Raw genomic sequence first — 22,004 nt, forward strand, 5'->3', positions numbered from 1 at the left:
AGTGCAGGAGATCCTTTAGGGAGTCTCTTGGTGTAACCATAGCCGTGGCTAAAGTCAATGGGAAACTAGATAACCTATTCCAGGCAGAATTACAAAGGGCACAGAGCATCAGGAAAGAAGGTATGGGAATACAGAATGGGCAGAAGAGAAATTTAGTTGTAAATACCAGCTGAGGCCATGAGACAAGTTATAGAAATGAGGATTATGGTTGGTGTGAGTGATCTACTGTACTTTTTCCTTTTCCAAATTTTTATTTTTACATATTAATTACAGTTTATTCACTTTGTATCCCAGCTGTAGCCCCCTCTCTTATTCTCTCCCAATCCTCACCCATCCTCCTTCATCTCCTCCCTACCCTTCTCTAAGTCCATTGATAGGGGAGGTCCTTCTCCCCTTCCATCTGACACTAGTTTATCAGGTCTCATCAGGGGTGGCTGCATTGCCTTGCTAGGCACAGAGGAAGACGATGTATTTTTTTTTAAGAATGCATTTGTACAGACACTTGAGTTTTCTTTCCTCAAGGTATTTGTTATGTGATTTAACATTAATTAGGAGAATATCAATGGATACCATATTTAAGTCTGAGATACTAAAAAAGTGTCCCTCATGGGCCATTACCACCTATTCTAAATTTATAATGCATGTGTGGTTATACAAGGGATAGTTATATCATGTTAGGTATAATATGACCTGGTTAAATATACAATTATATGCAATTATATATGGGATACCTAAATTATGATCAGGCATTATTGTGATCTGATTCTTGTTTTCATTGGGAAATTAATTACAACATAAGAAGATAAGGTTTGTTGACATAGGTTGACATATAATCAAATTGAGAAGAGGTGACTTGTGGTTCCTGTTTTGGTTGTCAATTTGACTACGTCTAGAACTAAATCCCCAAAATAGAGGGTACACCTGTAAGAGATTTCATTGTTGTTTGTTTGTTGCTTAATTTGAAGGAGGAAGATCCACTTCTAATATGATCTTTGAGTTAGGAAGAGACACCTTTATCCTGGGTCACACCTTCTGCTGGAAACCTATAAAATGACACGGAAGAAGGAAGCTTTTGCTCCTTGCCTGCTTGCCGTCATCTAGCTAGCATGTGCATTCCTTCACTGGCACTAGAGACTGTTTCTTCAGGATTCCAGCATATACTGAAGACCAGCTGAGGCATCTAGCCTTGTGGACTGAGCAAGGACTGGATTCTTGGATGTTCCATTCATCCAACATTCTTGGATGTTCACAGTCCTCCATTGTTGGATTAGCTAGACTGAAGTCTGTGTGTCATTCCAATAAATCTACCTTTTATCAATATATTAATATACAGTCATTCTATAAGTTCTGCTACTCTAGAGAACCCTGATTAATCCAGATTAGATATTTGAATCTGAGGGGGACAACAAACTGTTGAGTAAGAATTGAATGGAGGCATTGAAGTGAAAAATGTTAAAATTATTGAAATAAAGATTCTCGTTGGTAGTTGAATGGTAACATAGAAACAGAACTGAAGAACATGTTAGTGGGTTGGAATATTCTTTATGGCAATAACGAAGAACCGAGAGATTAAAGGGATGAATGCAGAGTCAAGAATTACGGTGAGTAGGGGAGTCAACACCTGTATAACAAGAGCCTGAAAAGGGGGAAAAAAAATAGGTTGGAAACTAAGTTACAATACAAGGTTTTACATAATAAACAATATCAGATTTTAGATTGAAGGAATAAAGTCTTAAATAGAGTTTTCTTATGGGGCTTCAACATTTTATTATTATTATTATTTTTACATATGTTCTTTTATGTTCTCTATGTAGCCCTGACTGGGTTGGAACTCTCTATATACACCAGGCTGGCTTTGAACTCACAGAGATCTACCTGCCTCTGCTCCCTGGGTGCTAGGATTAATGGTGTTCACCACCATTCCTATAAACAGGGTAAGTGAGGAAAAACAAAACAGAAACAACATCTACACCTTTTAAATGTGGCTCTTGGCTGTGATCTGCCACCACTGAGATCCACACACAGACTCAGAATGTCTGAGAACGCAGATGAGGAAACCCCTCATCTTTATTACACTAATTTATTAAACATTTCTTTTCATTAGAACACAGGAAAAACCTTAGTAACATAAACTCCCCTATGGTAGTCTTACCAATACAAATAAAATGTACTTTCAGGTGTATCACAGACCTAAAAAAATATATCAATATGATTACTTCGAGATTATGGTAGTTTTTAGACTTAACACCAGCACACCTTAGTTTTGTAACTCTGGAGATCGACGTCAGGGCTTCACAATGGTATAGTGGGCTACAGGGAAAATGCATACATGTGGGCTGGCATCGCCTAGGCTGAAGCACTTACAATCCTTGCAGCCTGAAGGCTGAGGCAGAAGATTGGGGGTTTGATCCCAGCCTAGCTTACACAGTGAAACTATGTCATGAAATACAACACAACCAAACAAAACAGAGTGTCCAACTTTTAGAGTAGTACTGTTATGGTCAACTTATTAACAGAAAGTGGGCTGAAGTATGGAGTAAGCAAATAAACAGTAAATAAAATAAGTGTAAAAGTAAACATGACTGTAATAATCTATCAGGCAGACATTTTCAAGTTTGAATTCTCAAAAGATTCCACAAATATATAGTTAGATATATTTAGACAAAAATGCAAAAATGACTTATTATATATTAGGAACAAGAAGGCTCATGGGTCATGTCTAGAGGAGAAACAAAACCATTAGGTGAGAAACGTCATATGGAAAGAGATGAAAACTATCCACCAGTACAAGGAACAAGAAGTACAGAGTCATAGATGATGTTTGACTAGCAAAATAACGCACGAAAGTCTCACTCAGGTGACAGGAGGCTTAGACATATCCAGCTAAAGATTACCTGTGGTGGTAGAGTTAGGGGAAGTCTAGGGAGCCATCGTTAGGGCATGGGCCAAGTCACCTGTGGTCTGTACCTACAATGAATCACGAAGCATGCAATATTCATAGAGCTGCATAAATAGGTCACAAAAACAAGGCTGAGTGGGAAAGCACGAAGACAGTGGAGTTTATGGCACAGTCATAATATGAGGGATGGCGCACAGGGCCAGTGCCATCAGTTCTCGGGAATGTACACATATTTTTGAAAAAGCACACACACATTACACACATGCACTCATACAAACATGGTGGGATTAAAAGGCTACATATAAGATATATTCACACGGGTACCAGCAGTAGGAAGAGAAGATAATTTAGAACAGTTAAAAATCTAAAAAAAAGAAAGAAAGAAAGTAAGAAAATAAAAGAAAAGAAGAGAAATTAAGGCCAATGAGGCACACTGTCAGGATGTGCAGAGAGGGGCATCAAATGAATGAGAGGCCAGACACCCTCCCCAAAAGAGGCCTAAGCATGAGGCTCATTACAGGAGAGAGGAGAGAGGGTAACCAGTACTGGGAAAGTATCCTGTCGTCGAAGGTAGGACTAATAAGAAGGGTATCCCTAGTCCCTAGATCTTTTTTTTTTTTTTACTTGCCATAGGAGGGGAACTGTAGGCTTTGTGCATACATTCATTCAGTACCGGAACAATTAAAAACATCTTTTCCTGTGAGAGGCCGTGACTATAGCAATTCTTATAAAGTCTGTTTGAGTCCTTATTGGAAGAACTGAAAATAAAAAGTATACTATAAATTGTTTGATAACCTTGCTGACAGCGTTCCCCACGTTGATTACAAAGCTGGTCCCTGTGCATTACGATGCCCTGTCTGGAACAGACTCTCTTAAAGACCGTGAGAAATCTGAAGAGAAGCCCTGAGTCCGTGAAGCGTTGCTCTTCTTGATGAAAAGCTTCTTCATGCAGAGGCTGAGCCTACGGTGGCTCTTGGCAGCAGGAAATATTTCTCTAACAATATCTGTTCACGCAACTTCTGTCTTACAAATAACTAGCTCAGCCTCGTGGAAACAGCCTTGCGATTGAGGCTTGAATATTTAAAAAAAATAAGTCTTGTGCCTCCCATACTTTGCACCATTTGTTAACACTGTAAAAATGGACAGCTGGTTTCGCAGAAGCTAATGAATTTTGATCACTAGAGAGCAAAGGGCAGAAATGCACATGGTGGCTATTGGTGGAAAAGAATCACTGTTGGATGTGGCCTCTAAGGCTGAGAAAATTCTAGAGAGAAGAGCACAGCCGGGCAGAGTTGTGCCAAAAATGGTTTGGCCAAGAGGGGAGTGAGAGCGTTGCTGAAGAAGCTGTGAGCGACTGGGCACTCCGCTGGGGGAGGCCTGCAACTTATTCGCATTTTCCCTTTGCACAGAGTTTGCTCACTTTACTTAGTTAGTACTATTTGTCTGATTTTCTTTAGCATTTTTGTTCTTAGTACTTGTTTCTAGTCAGGACACCGTTTTTCAATCCCTGTCTATGAGCAAGCCTGGGGCCTGTTACCCACAACTAGGGCAAAATGTTTGCATCACAGTCTCGGCCAATAGCGCAGCTAATGCCAAACAGGCAAGACCTCAATTTGATACCAGAAAGATTGAAAACTGCAGGGTCTAATCTGATGGGAAATGGTGTCTTTCATAATATTTTGACTTTCTCTGCAATTTTATATATTTATTTATTTATTTATTTTGGCCTCTGTCATGCTTGTTTTCAGTCTGGGATACTTAGTGGAAATGGTATTTCCAAAGAAGGTAAATAACAAGCATTTCTAAGAAAAGAACTTTAGAGAAAGATTATGTGGGAAACTACTTGGGAAATGGGATGACTTAGCTTTAAATATGGTTATTAACTCAGATAAATATAAAAAAACCATATAGCTTGTGTATGCACTCATTTAGCTGTCAACTCCACAAACATTTATTTTTGGAGAAAACACTGTCCAGTGGTCAGCAGGACCTTTATTCTCTGTTGCTATACAGCTTCCTTCTAGTAGAGGAACACACAAATACATCACAGGCCCTAAGGGGAACTGGACATGGCAATGATTAGCTGCCTCAGATGGTGTGCTAAGAGAACATCTCTGAAGCAAAGTGACAGAGGCTTGGAGAAAAACAAGAACAGGTGAGGTTGCCTCGTGTTCTGGGGATGCAATGAGATCAAGCTTTATAGCAAAGCATGCTACAGAAAAGTACCAAGACTGTGGAGACCAGTCAGGCCCTACCTGCAGTCATCCAAGCAAGGTTCAACCATGGCTTTGAGGAGGGTGGAGACTAAAAGAAGGTAGCAAATGCATTGGTGGTGAGTCTAGAGGATTAGTCACAGAGATATTAGATGGAAAGTAATAAGGGAAAGAGAAGAAAGGAATTATGGCTAACTCCAAATTTTGGAGTTAACTTAAAAAATGGGTGTATGGTGAAACTATCTACTGAGACAAGGGATGCTGGAAGAGGCAGAGGCTTGATGCAGACTTTAAGATTCTTTATTGCTATATTCATTCTGAGATGCTCACTAGAAATCTTCATCAAGATAGACAGATCCAAAAGCCATGAGAAAAGCAAGGTCTGAAGATTTAAGTCAATGGCTCAAATAGTATTAAAAGCCATTAGAAGTTAGGTGGGATACAGTTTTACAGGACAGTGTGTAGACTCAGAAGACACTTCAACACTTGCTTGTCAAGTGAGGAAGAGAATGCAGCACATACTAAGCTGCTAGTTAACGAGCAAGAAGAAAAGCCAGAGCTCAGAGCCATGGAATCCATGGGAAGCAAGTATTCAAGGAGGCAAGAGACAGACCATGCTAACTTAAGACAATCTTTCTAAGGGCTTTAGTGATAAGAGGTAAGAAAGGAGGGAAGGGAAGAAAGGGGTGAAAGAAAGGAGAAGGGGAAGTAGGGAGCTTTGACAAGATGGATAGATAGGGCTGATTCCCTGGTCAGACTATTGGCAATCAAATCTCTTCCAGTCTTCCACTTGTGACGTTAGGTGGATTAACTAATCTTTAGCTTCATATATATATGTCTTTCCTTCCCTCTGTGATATATATATATATATATATATATATATATATATATATATATATCACAGAGAATCTTGTATGAGGAGTCTCGTCAGAGAAAGGGAAGAAAACTGCTTTTGCATGAAGTTCTCTTGCTAATCCATCTCTCTGGCTAACTGTGATCCTTTACCTGGTTTGGCCTTTTCCTACTGAGACTTGACAGTTCAGAAAATACCTGCCAGGGCTGCCTCATGACCATCCTGACTTCCAATTCCTGTCCAGCCCAAGCTCTTACTATAGACTCCATAATTCAAGAGCAGTGCTTCGCTGCCTTTTGGGTTGCAAAACTTCCTGCAAAGGATTTTTAAAGGATTCACATGGCAAAAGAATATCTTCCTCTGGGATCCATCCTTTGAAATGTAAACATCAATGAAGGTGATAGCTCATCTCCTCATCTCCTCATCTCCTCATCTCCTCATCTCCTTCAGAGGTCAGAATCCTAATTTATCCGTGATCCCTTGTTCCAAGTTATAAAATTACCCAACTCATGAAGACAGGAGAAAGTTCACACTTTCTTTAAGTACAGTGAGTTGACAAGCACAGCCAGCCTATGAGCCTCTCCATCACAACTTTTAAAGCACCGAAACATGAATGTTTACAAATCTTTAAATATAATGGAAAGCACAACCCCGGCGAAGTAAAAATAAATCTCTCTCACTCTCTTTGGGGTGGAGTTGAGCCCTGACTGAGTCCCAGCCTTTTCTCTCTTCTTGCAATGGCTTTCTGTAGAGTTCTCCTTGCCTGGGGATCTTTGTCAGGTACAGTCTTTGCTTTGACAAGATGGATAGATAGGGCTGACTCCCTGGTCAGACTATTGGCAATCAAATCTCTTCCAGTCTTCCACTTGACCTGTGACGTTAGGTGGATTAACTAATCTTTAGCTTCAGTTTCTTCCTTGTGGAAATGAAATGGGAAGCAGCAATAGCTTCTATGTGGTAAAGTCTTACGAGAAAGTAGAGTGGGTGTTGCTCTTGGCCTTGGGATGTTATCCTTGACCTCTGAGCTAACACTCAAGTTGTTGCTAGTGAGCCAAGCTTGCAGAAAATAGGGGCATAAGCATATCTTTTGCTGTAATTACTGAAATTTAGGCACCGAATACTTTTTTTTTTTAACTTTTAACTTTCTAAGTCTGAGAGATGGCTATTTTGGTCATCTACAGATTTGGAAGTATTTCATAACTGGAATTCCAACTTTCTGCTTTGTGCCCTTCCCCTTGTTGACTTTCTCTTTGCTCTCTCCATCACTTGGCATTCAGATGGTGCTAAGTCATTCGCCTGTGAATTTGGAATGTAGATGCTTGAGGAGCAGCTGACCAAATAAGCCCTATTATTGAGTTGAAGGAAACTGAGCTGTTTCACAGCCTTGCCTGCCATGCTTAGCTCAGAGAGCTTTCCCAGGTCTCCAGTCTTCATGAACTTACAAATCATTTAATGAACCTTGGTTTTTCTGTGAACTTGCACTGCCATCCATGTGATAGGGGCTGTAGATTAATACTGTTGTGGGAAGAAGGGCCTCCCTGAGAGTTGTTCAGTGGACAGTGGTTCTCCTACCATGTAGTCAGTTTGGCTCCTCACATAACTCAAAAGAACTTGAGGCCTAGGAAGGATTTCTCAGCTCCTTTGAGCAACACCTTCACAGAGATACCACTGTTTAACTTCTGAGGAAGTTTGAGCTATGTGCCTTGAGCCTGGACATTGGTTCTTAACCTTCCTCTGAGTGTCAGTGTCTACCTGAAGCTTAGGAAGCAGATTTCAGATTTCTGGCTTCTTCTTTAAATTTCTGGTAAAAGTCATCTATTGTGGCTCATGTACCTTGCTGGCTGAAGGATGACCTATACCCTAGCCTGCTTTCTAACAAGCCCACTCAGCTCCCTTCTATGGCATATATTTGCCAATGGGGCCAACAGGTGTCTTCCATACTAGAGACCAATACATACCTCCTTCCTTCTCAGCTGTCACTGGGGTCCTTGTGAAGCTTGGGCTTTACTCTCTGGTTCTTTTCTGTGCCAGAGCACTTGGGCTGACCTACCCTCCTTCAGGCTTAGATAACAGCGTAGTTATGTTTGCTATCCTTTGTCCTCCTAAGAAAGCCCTAGCCCATGGATTCAGTGCAGGGCTGAGTCTGGACACCCAGCCTGATTGAGACTCTAGTTATCATGTGGTATAAATAGATCTGCCAGGCCATGTTGGGATATTTCCACGTGCTAGCTCCTTATCTTGTGTCAAAAAATGGATGAAAGTTTCTTCCACTATTCAGAAGAAATATCAGCAACTGCTTTTTCCTTCCTGCATTGCTTTTAATTTATTTTTTTCCCCTTCTACTTTTTTACTAGACCAGAACCATGGCTGGACTCATCTCTTCCAAATGACCCACATTAGCTCTTTTGGGATGACAGGTTCCAATTATATTTAGACGTCCAGTCAGAACATGTCTTTTCTGTTTCTTCAGTTGCTTTACAAAAGATGTGAACTTGGCTTTGTCGGGATGGGAGTGGTGGAGGCTGGGCCTCCCTGGTATCCCCTCTGTCTGCATAGCTAAGAACAACCTCTGACTCTTTCACACTTAAGTTGTGTCAAGCCCTTCTTCCCTAGAGCCCTAGGGGAGGGCATGGGGGATGCGGCCCCATGTCTTAACTGAACATGGTGACACTGGGGTGAAATTTTCCAACGAACTTTTGTCTGCTCTGCTGTCTTACTGGCGGAAATCCCTGGGCTCCAGTTTGCTGCTCTGTGGCCACTGTGGCAGGTATAGGGGATGCCTGGGGGACAGTTCTGCATGAGAGTATTCTGCCAGGGCAGGCACAGGGAGACAGTCACATCTCAGGCTGGTATTTAGAGAAGGAAGAGGATGAGCAAGTTAGGATATGTTCCTTTAAGTGAACAGGGGAAGAAGAAAATGAAAGGGGAAAATAGTAAAGGGTACGAAAAGTATCTCGCATTAAAGTTGTGTTGTCTGTATTCCAAGTGTCCTGCTGAAGAATTTACACTCATCAACCTCAGTGAACTCTAAGTTATATGCAGTAACCTTACTGAATACAGAAACTGTATTTTCACTAGACATACAGCTACTAAACAAATTCTTGTTAGTCCCCAGAGTTGGCAAGAGGCAGAGGAAGGGTTCAAAGCCCATGCTGGTGACCACACAGCCTTGTGCGAATGCTGACTGCCCAGGCCATGTTCAACCCCTACAAAGCACATGTTCAAAAAGTTGAAAGAAACTTGGGAATAAAGTATCTAGCTCTTTTACTAGACTGATGAGAAAAGATAGGGGAGGTAATGATAGTTGGTTAAAGAAATGGGATGGGGAGATTTTATAAGAGTTGAACTGAGACCAAGTCCAACTTGCTGACTGCAGAGCTGTTAAACTTGTTCTTTTGGAGACAACGCTCCTCTCTGCTGACCCTGGCCTGGGCATTTACTGGGGAAAAATATTCCCTGGGTTGCTTCAATTGGTCCACGCCTGGGACACGTGCTTTGTGTCCACTTCTAAGATAACAAAAAATTAAAAACCGGAACTGGGGACTTAGCTTTTGTTACCAAGTGACAATAAGTTGCTAACCCAGGACATTAGTTCACTCTCTGGAAACTTCCCTTTGTAAGGTCACCAATGGTTTCATTATTGTTAGATCCAAAGATTATAGCTTGCAAAAATTAATGGTCCTTGTTATTATTTGACACTGTCTTTTTCATAAAACTTCTCCTCTGGAGACATTACCTTCTCCTCATTTTCCTTAGATAGCTCTTTGTATTTTTCTTTATTCTAGCAAGGCTCTTATTCTGCCTGTCCCTTACATTTTATTGGTTTGAGGAATTCAGGCTTTCCCTCCATTTCTCTTCTTTTCTAATGAGTTATTTCTAAGTCATTTTCCTTCAAATGCACCAGGATGTCTCAACAGGTCTCCAACTTTCCTCTAGGCAATTCTGGTGAGTGGGAAGAAAGGTGCAGAGCTGGAGCTGGACTTCTCCATCTAGGAGAAAAGTCAGGAAGACGAGCCAAGGAGAATCCTGTTATGATGACACTCAAGCAGATGATGTCCAGCATTCTGGGGATGGCTTGAATTTACAAAGAAACTCAGATCTGGTCATCAGGGTATGATATATTGTTGAAGTAAAAGGTATTCCTGATGGACTATTTAGCTAAAATAAAGGAAAATGTGTAATTTGTGACATACCACCTGAGGGAAAAATTTCAAGGTACTGGGCTCCCAGGGAGTTTGGGGTCTTTTAAAAATTGGGGTGTATTCACTGTATGTAGTGACAGTCTTCATGAAGTCTATTGTGCACTTTGAGTATGTTCACCTCTCTGTTCTCTCTCATGCTCCCTCACACTATTCCTATTCATTTCCCTAGACAGACTTAACTTTTATTTTCATGTCAGATCTATAAAAATGATTTTTTTGCAAAATATAAGATCTATAAGTGAGAGAAAACACGATATTTCTCTTTCTGTGTCTGACACATTTTTCTTAGTATGATGATCTTAATTTCATCTATTTCTTGTAACTGACACAATTTTGTCCTTTCTTAAGGCTGAATAAAACTGTGCTGTGTATACACACCATATTTCCCTCCATCTGTTGATATATATCCTACTGTAACTTCCATATTGTGAAGAATGTGACAATAAATATCAGTAACTTTTGTGAGATTTTGACTTAAAGTCCTCCAGATGGACAAGGAAGAGTGACATAGCTGGAGAGTATATTTTTAAAAATGCTTTATTATTTATTTTTATTTTATTTACATTGGTGTTCTGTAGGCATGCATGTCTGTGTGAGGGTATCAGATCTCCTGGTGCCGGAATTACAGATAATTGTGAGCAGCCATATGGTACTGGGAATTGAACCTGGGTCCTTTGGCAGGACAGCCAGTGCTGTCAACTGTGGAGCCATCTCTCCAGCCCTGCTGGTGACTATATTTTAAACCTATCACTCCTTCTATGGCCCCTGACTCATGTGGCTTATACAAAAAGCAGTGTCACTTTTTTTAAAATTTTTTATTAATTACACTTTATTCATTTTGTATCCCCCCATAAGCCCCTCCCTCCTCCCCTGCCGATCCCACCCTCTCTCCCCTTTCTGCATGCATGCCACTCCCCAAGTCCACTGATAGGGGAGGTTCTCCTCTTCTTTCTGATCTTAGTCTATCAGTTCTCATCAAAAGTGGCTGCATTGTCCTCTACTGTGGCCTGGTGCAGTGTCACTTTTAAAGCTCGCTTTCTGCTACAATTGCCCCATTGTCTGCCTAAAACACATGGGAGTAGTATAGAGCTAATTGTGATTCTAAAAATGGCTTTTCAATATTTTTCATGTACCGGAACACAACAATCAAAGGCGTTGTCGGGATTCTGCCCTTTCTTAATGTTAGCTAACCCATGGCATCTCTACCTTAAGAAGACGGGTGTGGTAAATTGGCCAGCAACCAGGCCACACCAATGTTTTCTTGATGGTAGATTGCCACAGGTGAAAGAATTGATTGGTGAACTACCAGAAACCCAGAGAGGGAGTCTAAGGTGGTTCATACTCACCAAATCCTTCAAACCCGGTTGCTTTATATACCACTAAGGGAATGTTGCTGTGTTCCTAAAGTATAAGTGGCATTAGAAGAAAATATCAAAGATTTAAGAAGCCATGTGCATAATGATTACCTTGACGTAAGTTCGGGTTAATCTGGGGTGTGGTAAAAGCAGACATGCTGGCTCGCCGAGCGTCGTGAAATGGTGGGTGGGAAGAACGTAAGAGTGGGACGAGTTCAGTGAAATGATATTGTTACAGATACAGCAGGGCGGTGGCACACACGAGCTCGCAGTGGCTGTGGCTGCACGCATGCACAAGGTCTGTACAAGGCCCGGCCAGACAAAAGTCTCGGTATGGATGGAGGAGGGACCGTGAAGTCCTTCCGCTCGCGGAGAAGCTAGAGCCAGTCCCTGGCTGCTGTGAGAAGAGGCAGTTTCCTTGACATATGGATTTGGGAAGGAACGGTGCTGGAAGGATGTGACAGAGATTAGAGGAGGAAATGGAGGTAGGTTTGATCACAACACAGTCGTGTACGGAATTCTCACTTTTTTGAAAGCAAAAATATTGGTGAAATAGATTAGCCTGTGTGGCTGAATCTATTGTTTTCATAGCTCATTTTTTTTTCCCTTCTGCTGTGTTAAACATCAACCTTTTTTCCATGAAGAGGAATCTATGTCAGGTGAAATCTGCATTCTTTTCTGTTGAGATCACTGCCCAGAGAAAAGTATGAATTCCTATTTATCTTTTAAGGCGATGTTGACTCATTTTCTTTTTCTCTTCTTACTTTCCTCCTTATCTTTCTCCATTTATCATTTCAAGTAAACCTGAGCTTATAGAGCCCATCCAGCTCCCTTCTCCTTCCTTTTTTCCCCTTCCTTCCTTTCCATTTGTAAGTTTTACAAACAGTAGATGGTTTTATATATAATTTTGAAATCATAAGCTTAAAGTTTCTGAAATTGGAGAAGCCCTGAAAGATGTCCCTGCCTACACTCTGATTTTATTAAAATTGAGGGCCCATGGTGCAGGGAATGGGGCATAGAGCTACATCTGGGCATCTCGGGTTTCTTCTTCATTCTTTTTTTTTTTTTCTGTCTTACAGAAGAAATGAGGCCTAGACACTCACTGTGGGAACGATCTCCATTCCTCCTTATGCTGTTGTAAGTTTTCCCCTTCCTTCTCTGAGCTCTTGGAATAGTGACTCATGAGAGTCAGCCATTATTTTACAGACATCTAACCCATATATCTAGGCTCTTCTCTAACTAGCACATAATTAAAATAACCCATTATATTAATCTACATTCTTCCAAGTGGCTAGTTACCTGAACTCAGGTACGATGCATCTTGGTGGCTGAATCTCGCATGCCTGACTCTACCCTAGAATTCCTGCTGCCTTCCGGATGTCCCACCTGTTTCCTGCCTCATCCATTGGCTATAGGTTCTTTTAATTGACAGGTGTCGCATCCATGCAATGTGCAAGAGATTCATCCTGCAGGCTGTTTGTTTTTTCCATGTGAAGGTTCCTAAAATCAACAGAGAGGTAAGTCATGACTGTCTTTTAATTCACTCACCAACAAACAACTGGCTGTAGAGTTCCAGGCGGGTGTGACCTTCAGTTGGAGCCTTGCGGACCTGCTGGGGCAGGCGATCCACCTGGAGACTGGCCTGTTTGACGTTCCTCTCTGCAGTGACCCGATGCCACTGGTCATCGTTGAGGGGAGAGGGCGACCTCACCACAATCTCCACTGGCCCATTTCCAACATCAAATGAAAAGGACACCTCTGTGGCAGCTAAGGGAGCAGAAAGCATGAAAGCTACATTAGTATATTTCTCCCGGATACCAAGTAGCAGTAGATTATAGAGGAATGTTACACAGGTCAGTGGCGAAGCCACTAGAGGAAATGTAAATATGAATTCATTATTGTCACTAACCGAGAAGAAGAAAATAAGTTTATCTTTGCAGAGGTAGGGTCTGTGTGCAAGGCATGCATTTATTTAATTGCTTTATTTAATCTTTAAAAAGCATCTAAGAAGTTGCCATCATCGGCTCTTCCCAGATAAGAAAACTGAAAGCCAGGGAAGCTGGCCAGAAGCTACACTTGTTGATAAAGGTGCAATGGCGGCAGCCATACCTTTGTGGTAACTAAGCACTTTCTAATTGAATTCAAGTTCTGCTCGACAGGAAGGAAATTATACTGAGTAGTGGAAACTTAGCAAACTACCCAGGGCTCGTGAAGTCATAGATCTTAGAGGAGAACCTACTCCTGATAGATACTTTACTAGACCAGTATAAATCTTAACTCCATTCTGAATTCGCATCCTTCAATGAATAGATAACTGTAGTTCTCCTCCCCTATCTAAGAAGCTTCTCTTGCCAGCAGATGGAGACATCTCAGAAAACTGCAACTGCTCAAAATCCAGGAAGTCACTGTGGTTGGATCTGCGGCCACAGCTGCCACATCTACAACACAAGTCCTGCACCTAAGGCCCAGAGAACACTGGAGGAGAGGACCCAGAGGTCTGTTCTAAGACTGTGCCTCCTAGAAATGGCAGGGAAGCAACGATATCACAACAATATGGCTGCCTAGTTAAGACCCGGGCAACCACACCAAGAGACATCTTGTGGGCCCCCACCCCTAGACAACAGTCAACTAAGGCATGCCTAGAGTGGTAGAAAGAGCCTTCCCGGGGGAATGGGCTCTCTGATTAGTTATTCGATGCCAAGTCACCAGCCCCAAAGTCATGGGCTTGAAAGCCACACTAACTGGACTCATCAGGTGGCATGTGAGTATGTGTAGGTGGACACACACTCTCCCACTCGACACAATAATAATCATAGAAGAAGAGGCCACAGTTCTAAGAGGAATTGGGGGGGGGTGACTTAGGAGGGGCTGGAGGGGAAGACATGGGAGAGGTAGTGGGGAATAAAGGGAAGGTGGAAATGATGCAATGATATTCTACATGGGGACTTCCTAGGAAATGTTACTGTGGAGCTAGAATTGAGAGCTACGGCTTTAAGAGGCCTTCCAAAAGTATTCCATCATTCCTCACAGTCCTTATTGGACATTAGAGTCTATGAGTTATTCAGGCTTTGGCAGTAACCAGCATCTTTCATTTGGACCACTACTGGATGTCTCAAAGGATGTGCAGCCTTCCCCCGTCCCCTGCCCCTCATAATCCTTCGCTGCACAATGCTGCGAACAGTGGCTAGTTCACATCTGGGACACCAGATCCTGCTCACAGCCTCCCTCCAAGTACTGACCACAAATCATTCTTGTTTACAGAGATCTCCTCTATTGTTTTGTAACAAATCATCTTCCAACAATAGGTGAATGGGTTTGATGGCTGCTTTGTCAAATTTAGTTATAAGTAGCCTTTTAATTTCACATCCTAAGCTCTCTGTGAGGCCCCTCAGTGGCCACCCAGTGCTTTATAAACACGTTTGAATGTCTATTTTTCTCAGGACTGGCAGGGAAGGCAGCTTTCTGCTGAAGCAGCACATGCGCCTCTTGTTCCCTTAGGCTTGGAGAATTCTTTTCAGCATTAAAGATGTGGTGCACCAGTGAGTTTCCTGGCTTTGAGTGCAGAGACGGCCGCCCCTCTATCCATCAAAAAGCCTTCTACCTAATCTCCAAGCCATTTAATTAAATATATGTCATTTTTTCCCCAGGGCTAATGGAAAATTCCGTTTCTTTGGGATAGTGTCACAAGCAATCAAACTTCTAATTTAAAAACCGCAGCGGGACAGAATCTCTCAGGGGCTCCCCTGTTCTCTGCCTCGGTGTCCGGGTCCCTGGAAAGCTACGGTAACTTTATTGAGCTATAGGGATATTAGTTATAGAGCTCAATTTAATCAACCTAATTGTATCAAGGAATTTTGATCCTCTATGTCATTAGAAAGAGAACCTTCATTTTAACACCTGCGGTGATTCACACACAGTTCGGTAAATCGTCTCATCCAGATTAGAATTAGAAGCCCCTGCCTCCAGGATCATGGGGACAGGACTTCACTTGCAGACTAGTGACCTCCCTCGGTTGCCATGGTAGTAGGATGGGAATGCAGGTAGACTGTCACGTGACTGCAGGCTCACTGATCCTTCTTGGTAGGTAAGATACGCTGGATGGGGGGAAAGTAGCCCAGGCTTCATGTGAAATCTGTTCTGCTGTGGTGCATGTGAGCTGACACATTCCTAAATGTGAGTCGTCAGAACAGCAGGAAAATAAGGGTGCCTGGACTGAGTAGGAAAGATTGTTTCGCTTTAAAGGAATCAACTACTATCAGGGAAATAGAATTTAGTGATAAATTGAGTTTTACCCTCAGGTTCGACTGGAAGGGATAAACGCTGGTCTCATTTCCTCGGCTACTGCCCTCGTGCTATGACAAATACTTGTCTGGGTCTTAAACTGTCACCGTTTTGAGAAATTCCAAGCAGCAGCAGGTTTTTACTTTTTACACTTTTTGTCACAATAGGTGCCTGCCTACTCTCTTGACTCCATCCTCCTTGTTGTTTGAACTATTTATTCTTTGAGAATTTCATACCTCATATAGTGTGTTTTTATTGTACCTCTTCAACAACTTCATGATTGTCTGTCTGCCTATCTATCTATCTATCTATCTATCTATCTATCTATCTATTCCATCAGTTGGAACACGTTCAACACACCAGGACCACATCCATAGAACAAACTGACTCCCCCTTCATGGCAGCCATCAACTGTCAATACCTCCTCAGCTATGGGTAGGGATTTGTATAGGAACTTGTAGAGTTAGGGTTACTTTGCGAACCCCTGAGATGTTGACTGGCTTGGTCTTGTGCAGGTTTTATCCAGGAAACCACAGCATCTGTGAGCATATGAGAGCAAGTGGCCTGTCAAGTCCAGAAGACACTTTCTCTCCGGTCTTCCCCAACCTCTGGCTCTTACAACCTTTCCGTTTTCTCTGTGTGATGTGCTTTAAGGCTTGAGTGGGGGGCTGTGACCCAGATGTCCCATTGATGGCTGAGAACACCACACTCACTTTTGCTCTGTGCTTGACCCATTGTTGTGAGCCTCTGAATTAACTGCACAAAGGAGCGTCTCTGAAGAGGTCTGGGATCTGCACTCATCCATGACCTCTGCACTCCTAACAGCCGTTCTTCAATTGAGAAAAGGAGAGGATGTTTTCCAGGACCTGGCTGTTGCTCCTCACTCTCTTGAGGGTGCAGGAAGAGGGGCTCAGGGTCCAGAGCCTTCATGAACAATCCTGTTGCAGGACCCTCCCTTCCAGCTCTGCTGTAGAAGGGGCAAGGGAAGGCAAGGGTCCCCTCATTTCAGTCACTCAATGTCAGCTGCCCTGACATTCCTAAGGGACTCCTTTGAGAAATCCCATCTCCCAGGCAGACAGCCAGTGTGTTTTAAAAGCTTCTAACATTCAGTTTGTGGCTGATTGCCCTTGGCCTTCTGGGTGAGAGCAACTGACATTTCAAGAAAGATAATTACAGAGAGAGTCAGTAAGCGAATAAAGAGAGGCAGCATAGGAGACAGCAGAGCCAATGACACTGCTCAGTTAATGCGTGTCTTCACTTGGAGGCTGAAGCGCTGCCCTGTCTGTCTCTGTCCGTAGGGAATGGATTTCTTACATAATGAAGATACTTCCAGAAACAAGCATATAGCATAACTCACTGGAAAGAACACAGCAGCAAACATGAATGATTGTCCTTCCAGGAGTGTTGAAGACTGATTTTATATATATGGAATATATATATTCCTTCTCTTGAAGTTAGTAAGTTACTTGGCCAGTTTCATGAAGCGTGGGTCAGAGACAGCAGACATCATGAGCTTCAAGTTTATAGTGGTTTCTCTGGCCTCTGCCCTAAAGTCCCATGGGTCAGCCATGGATGCCACAGAGGAAGTGAGTGGGTCAGCTGCACAGTGGAGGAACTGGGCACTTAGAACACCATGGTCTTTCAAAGGTGCCGTTGGCAAATCTGCTTCGCTTTTGGCCATGGAGAGACACTGTTCATCATTATCCTGGTCATGAAACAAGTATGCCTCCGGCTCAGCAGACAAGCAGAAAGGGAGGACCTGTGGGGAGTTCTCTCGTAGCAATTAGTCTCTCCTGTTTATTCGTTTGTTTTGCAAGAATGGATGTGTTCTCAGCCTCAGCCTTAGCGGGATGAGGGGAGCCCCATCCCAGACACCAAGGCTGAGTCTGCATCGAATTAAAGCAAGGTTGGCCTCTTCTTGATCCCTGCCAGGAGCCCACTTAGCCATTCCCTCTCAGCCAATGGAACATGGTAAGAGTCTTTGGGGAGAGGTTTCTTAGCTCATGAGTGACATGGGGAAAAAGTGGTTTCCTTTCTGCTCTTGACATTAGGTGGAAGTTTGTGAGTACGAAGATTGCTAGAACCACTTCACAAACATCAGGCCTACCGAGGAGAAACAGAGAGTAACGGGAGCTCTCTGAGCCCTTGCTCACATTATCCAACCCCTAAATCATCTCCATAGTTGTATACCTCAGGGCTTTTTTCTGTTTTTTAATAAGTAAATCTTTTTTCAGAGTGACTTTTTACAGATTAAAAAAGGCTGTGTATGTGAGTACAGGTGCCTGCGGAGCGCGGAGGTGACAACTTGCTGTTGTTGGAGTTGCAGCTGGTTGTGAGCTGATGTCTTTAGTTCTTTTGGAGTCTTTGTACTCAGAACGTGGCCGCAACCTCTGATCCAGAAAGCCTACAATCTTCTGTCAAATTACAACATTCTATAACAATCTGAAAGAGATTCTAAGAAACAAATGAGACACAGCCAGTTTTCATCATTGTTTTAGACACTGCACCATCACAGGTAGAAAAGAGAAACAGTGAAAGAGGCGTGCCTGATGCTTACTGGCGAGGGACTGCGCAAGAGGCCCTCTTGTTTAGGCTTCTGCGCACCTCGCCTGTGAGCAGGGAGCAAGGCCTTTGCGGCAGCCCTCTCCCGCCATGGAAGCCTAATTCCAGCAGGTGGCGCTGTGTGTACTCATTCCAACTTTCCACAAGCAGAAGGCTGCAGGCTTAACACCGTTAAGAGAGAGATGGAACCATTGTCCACAGGGCAGCCCCCTGGGCTGAGTTCTGCCAGCACGTGAGGTAACATTTAGACAACAGACGGGAAGAATCAGTTGGGGAGAGCAGAGGAAAGACAGGGAAAGGTGCACCTAGCATGAAGAGCTGCCCAGCTACCACTGAGATCTGTTTCGTCTGTTCTGAAATGAGCTCCAGAGTGTGGAACTTCACTTGAGAGTCATACGAAGACACTGATCATTGGTGCAATGCACAGTTTTAGCCTCACGAGCAGACTTGAGAAAGCCAAGAGAAAGAAAGGTGGGGGTAGGGTGGGGGCTGAAAACTCACGTCACTGTGGGATGCAGAGAGAGAGGAAGAAAGGCTAACTGGTCCCCCCTCGAGGCGGCTGCCCTCCACTGTCCTGCACCCCAGCCCTTCCTGGTCCAGGGGCCGCCCTAGCCGTCGTCCGCTCTCCCTACGCAGCATTCCACATGAAGATGCTTGCCGCTTTGTTCTTCACAGCCTCATCACCGCAGAGCCTCCCCAACCCTGGTCCTTATTTACCCACGAGCTTCATTTCTCCTTTTGCTTGCAAAATTTTGCCTTGACAGAACTTCTGGAAACCAGCATATCTGCTCCCCATTTGTTGAAATCTCACCATGCTAGGCTTTCTCCTTAATTATTCAGAAGTGTAACCTTCCTTCGATGTGTGTGTGTGTATACACATTCTTTGTTGTTGTTGTTGTTTTGATACTTGTCAAAGCCTGGACACGCATTCCCGACCTTTCTCTGTTTTCCTGAGGTGGTATTCTGTCCCCTTCCTCCTGCCGTGTGACTTGTTCCAATGACACGGTTTTTCCTCTGCTTTTCCATCCAACTCCTCTGAGCAGCTACTCAGACTTACAGCTTGCCTGCCCTGCTCTGGGCTTTTCTTTCTAAACTCTAAGAAAATTTTCCCTGAGCTCTCATCCCAGCCTGTTCTTAAATTCTTTCATTAACAAGGTTATACACATTGAGAGGAGAGCCCCGTTTCCCCCGTTTCGCCATCGCGTGTGTGGGCTATAGACTTCGGGTTGCGCAGTTCCGACCCCTGAGGGGTTAGAAACTGGGCAGACATCTGCGCTCCTCGTCATTCCTGCAAAGAGAGCCGCGGGAGACTGAACCCTGAGGCTCGGGGAAGCCTTCCAGCTCTTCAGTGCCCTACATGTTGTCACGTGTAAAACTACAGGAAAGAAAGATGACCCTGCCTCCACAGGGAGAGGTGACCGCAGGCTCGGTCTCGGGCTGGCTCCTGCATTCTCGGTCACTGTGCCTCTCCCGAGCACCGAGGCCTTCTGGGAGTTCTGTGAGCCTTCCAGGACATCACCGAGCCTGGGGGAGTTGTGGGAATCCACGCTTGCACCTCATGTCGCTAGACTGGGCCACTTCATGGAAATGGTGGGCTTTGTAATTTCTCCGTTGGATTGAACTGCTTACCCCTCCCCCGGTCTCAACACTTCTCTTCAGAAACATGGAACGGATGGACCTGACAGCATTAAAAGCTGAAGATTTCAGAGAATGTACTTCAGTCTCCAACCTCACTCTGGCTGTCCAGATAAGGACATCGAGGCTGTGAGCCGCCAGAATCTAGTAATACTGAAATACTGAAATTCTGTTTTCCTAACTCTACGTCGGCTTTTGCACCAACACCTTTTCTTTTCGTTTTGTCAGTTTGTGAATGTAGAGAGGTTTAATGCCATTCATACATATTCACACCAGGAGAAAAAAGGGTGTTAAACACATCTGAAACCGAACAAGAGCCAGAAAAATTTATTTGAAAATTTTTTGGAAATTTTTCAAGGAAATTCTCCAAGCTTAAGAATCAGTGTTATAAACTTGCTTTAAAAATCTTCCAAATCCTGATAGCCTCTTGAGTATGAGAAATATTTCTCTTCATGTATCTTAGCCTTTAAGCTTTTTATTATAACTGAAAACCTAACTTCACAAACAAAGGTATCTGAGAAAAAAGGGAGTGAAAATGGGATGCCATTGGATCGGCAGAGGCAGAGCACTGCCTTTAAAATGCAAAGCCTTTCTAATTTTAGTTTGCTCTATGCATTTAGCTACCTCTGAGAATAACTTTTTGAATATTAATGGACCTATGTGATTTAAAGAAAAAAAATCAATCAAAATGATACGTGACTTGAAACAATAGCACATGGCTGGTGTAGGACAGGCAGTGGGTTTCTGCTATCCTCCCGGATGGAGTGAGCAGAGGGATCAGCACTCGTCAGAGAGGGTCCAGATGCAAGAAGATGGAAGGCCCAGATGGCGACTTACAGTGATAAAGGGAGATGCAACTTCTATAGAGAAACTATAAACTAGATCCCTAAAGATTTCCTAGGTATAGAAAACAGTGTGGATTGAGAGGATGGACATCAGAGAAGTGGTCCTCTTGACGCTATTCAGCTTCCCCCCTGCAAACAGAAATACTTTCTGAGAGATACTTGCTTTGATACAACATAATGGGTAAGTCTGGTTAAGCTGATGTCGGAGATGGCAGGCTAATTAAAAGGCTTGGGAGAGTTCAACTCAAAGGGATCATGAGATTTTGGGTCAGCCAGAGCTGAAAGACCTTGAGCTGGAAGAGACCCTGACAGAGTGAAGTTAGAGTTTATGAAGAGGCAATGTTTTAGTCGGTGAAGTGACCACAGCTTTTAGTTAACTGACGTATGGATGTTTGTTCTGAAGGAGATACTGTTAATGGGCCGAAGACAAAGGCAAGAGCCCAGGATGAGAGGATAGATGAGCTTTGAGAATGCATGGCTGCCGATGAGAGCTGTGGAGAAGTCTGCTAGGAGGGAGGTCAGTGAGTCATCTGTAAAACTGAGTCGTCACCCCCTTCCCTTGCAGGTCACTTTTTTTGTAGCACCCCCCCCCCTTTCAGAAAAATTCCTTCAATACTCACCCCGTAAGATTGCAGATAGGTTTCTTTAAGGAGAATTCTAAACGTGTTAAATGAAGATGTATTCTGCATGCTACAGACTCAATACATAACCAGAAATGTGCACCGATCACACCAGTGCCAGAGCCCTGCAGTGCTGGGCAGTGGGGAAAAGTGGAACGATGGCATGAGCCAAAACAGGCTAAATGTAAACAGTGAGACGGGAGTGCGTGGTAACACCAGCTGAAATCCCAACGTGGATGGAGGGGGGAGTCTCACAAGACTAGCTCTTGATCGAGGGCTACAGGCAATGAATGACTCTGGAGAGCGGGAGAAGCCGTCTTCCCTAGGGATGAGCCTCCAGTTGGTTCTCTATTTCCACGTGGTCAGCCTTTAAGACATTAATCTCTATCATCCATCTATCATCTGTCTGCCTATCTGTCTATCTATCTATCTATCTATCTATCTATCTATCTATCTATCATCTATCGATCTATATGCAATGCTAAATGGAAGTTGTAAGTTTATTTATTGTATGTACAAGAGATTAGTTAAAGAAAAAC

The 22,004-nt window shown here is 43.3% G+C and overlaps 1 protein-coding gene across 1 annotated transcript in view; it reads right to left on the reverse strand.

Moving 5' to 3' along the window:
• Positions 1–22,004, reverse strand: part of Cntnap2 (contactin associated protein 2) — a 2,205,170-nt gene that overhangs the window by 228,257 nt on the left and 1,954,909 nt on the right. Inside the window, 1 exon segment of the mRNA XM_055598313.1 lies at positions 13,071–13,289. Coding sequence (XP_055454288.1) covers positions 13,071–13,289 — 219 coding nt within the window.

This window comes from Psammomys obesus, unplaced genomic scaffold (genome assembly GCF_907164565.1).
Source record: "Psammomys obesus unplaced genomic scaffold, mPsaObe1.curated_primary_1811, whole genome shotgun sequence".
Taxonomy (NCBI): Eukaryota; Metazoa; Chordata; class Mammalia; order Rodentia; family Muridae; genus Psammomys; species Psammomys obesus.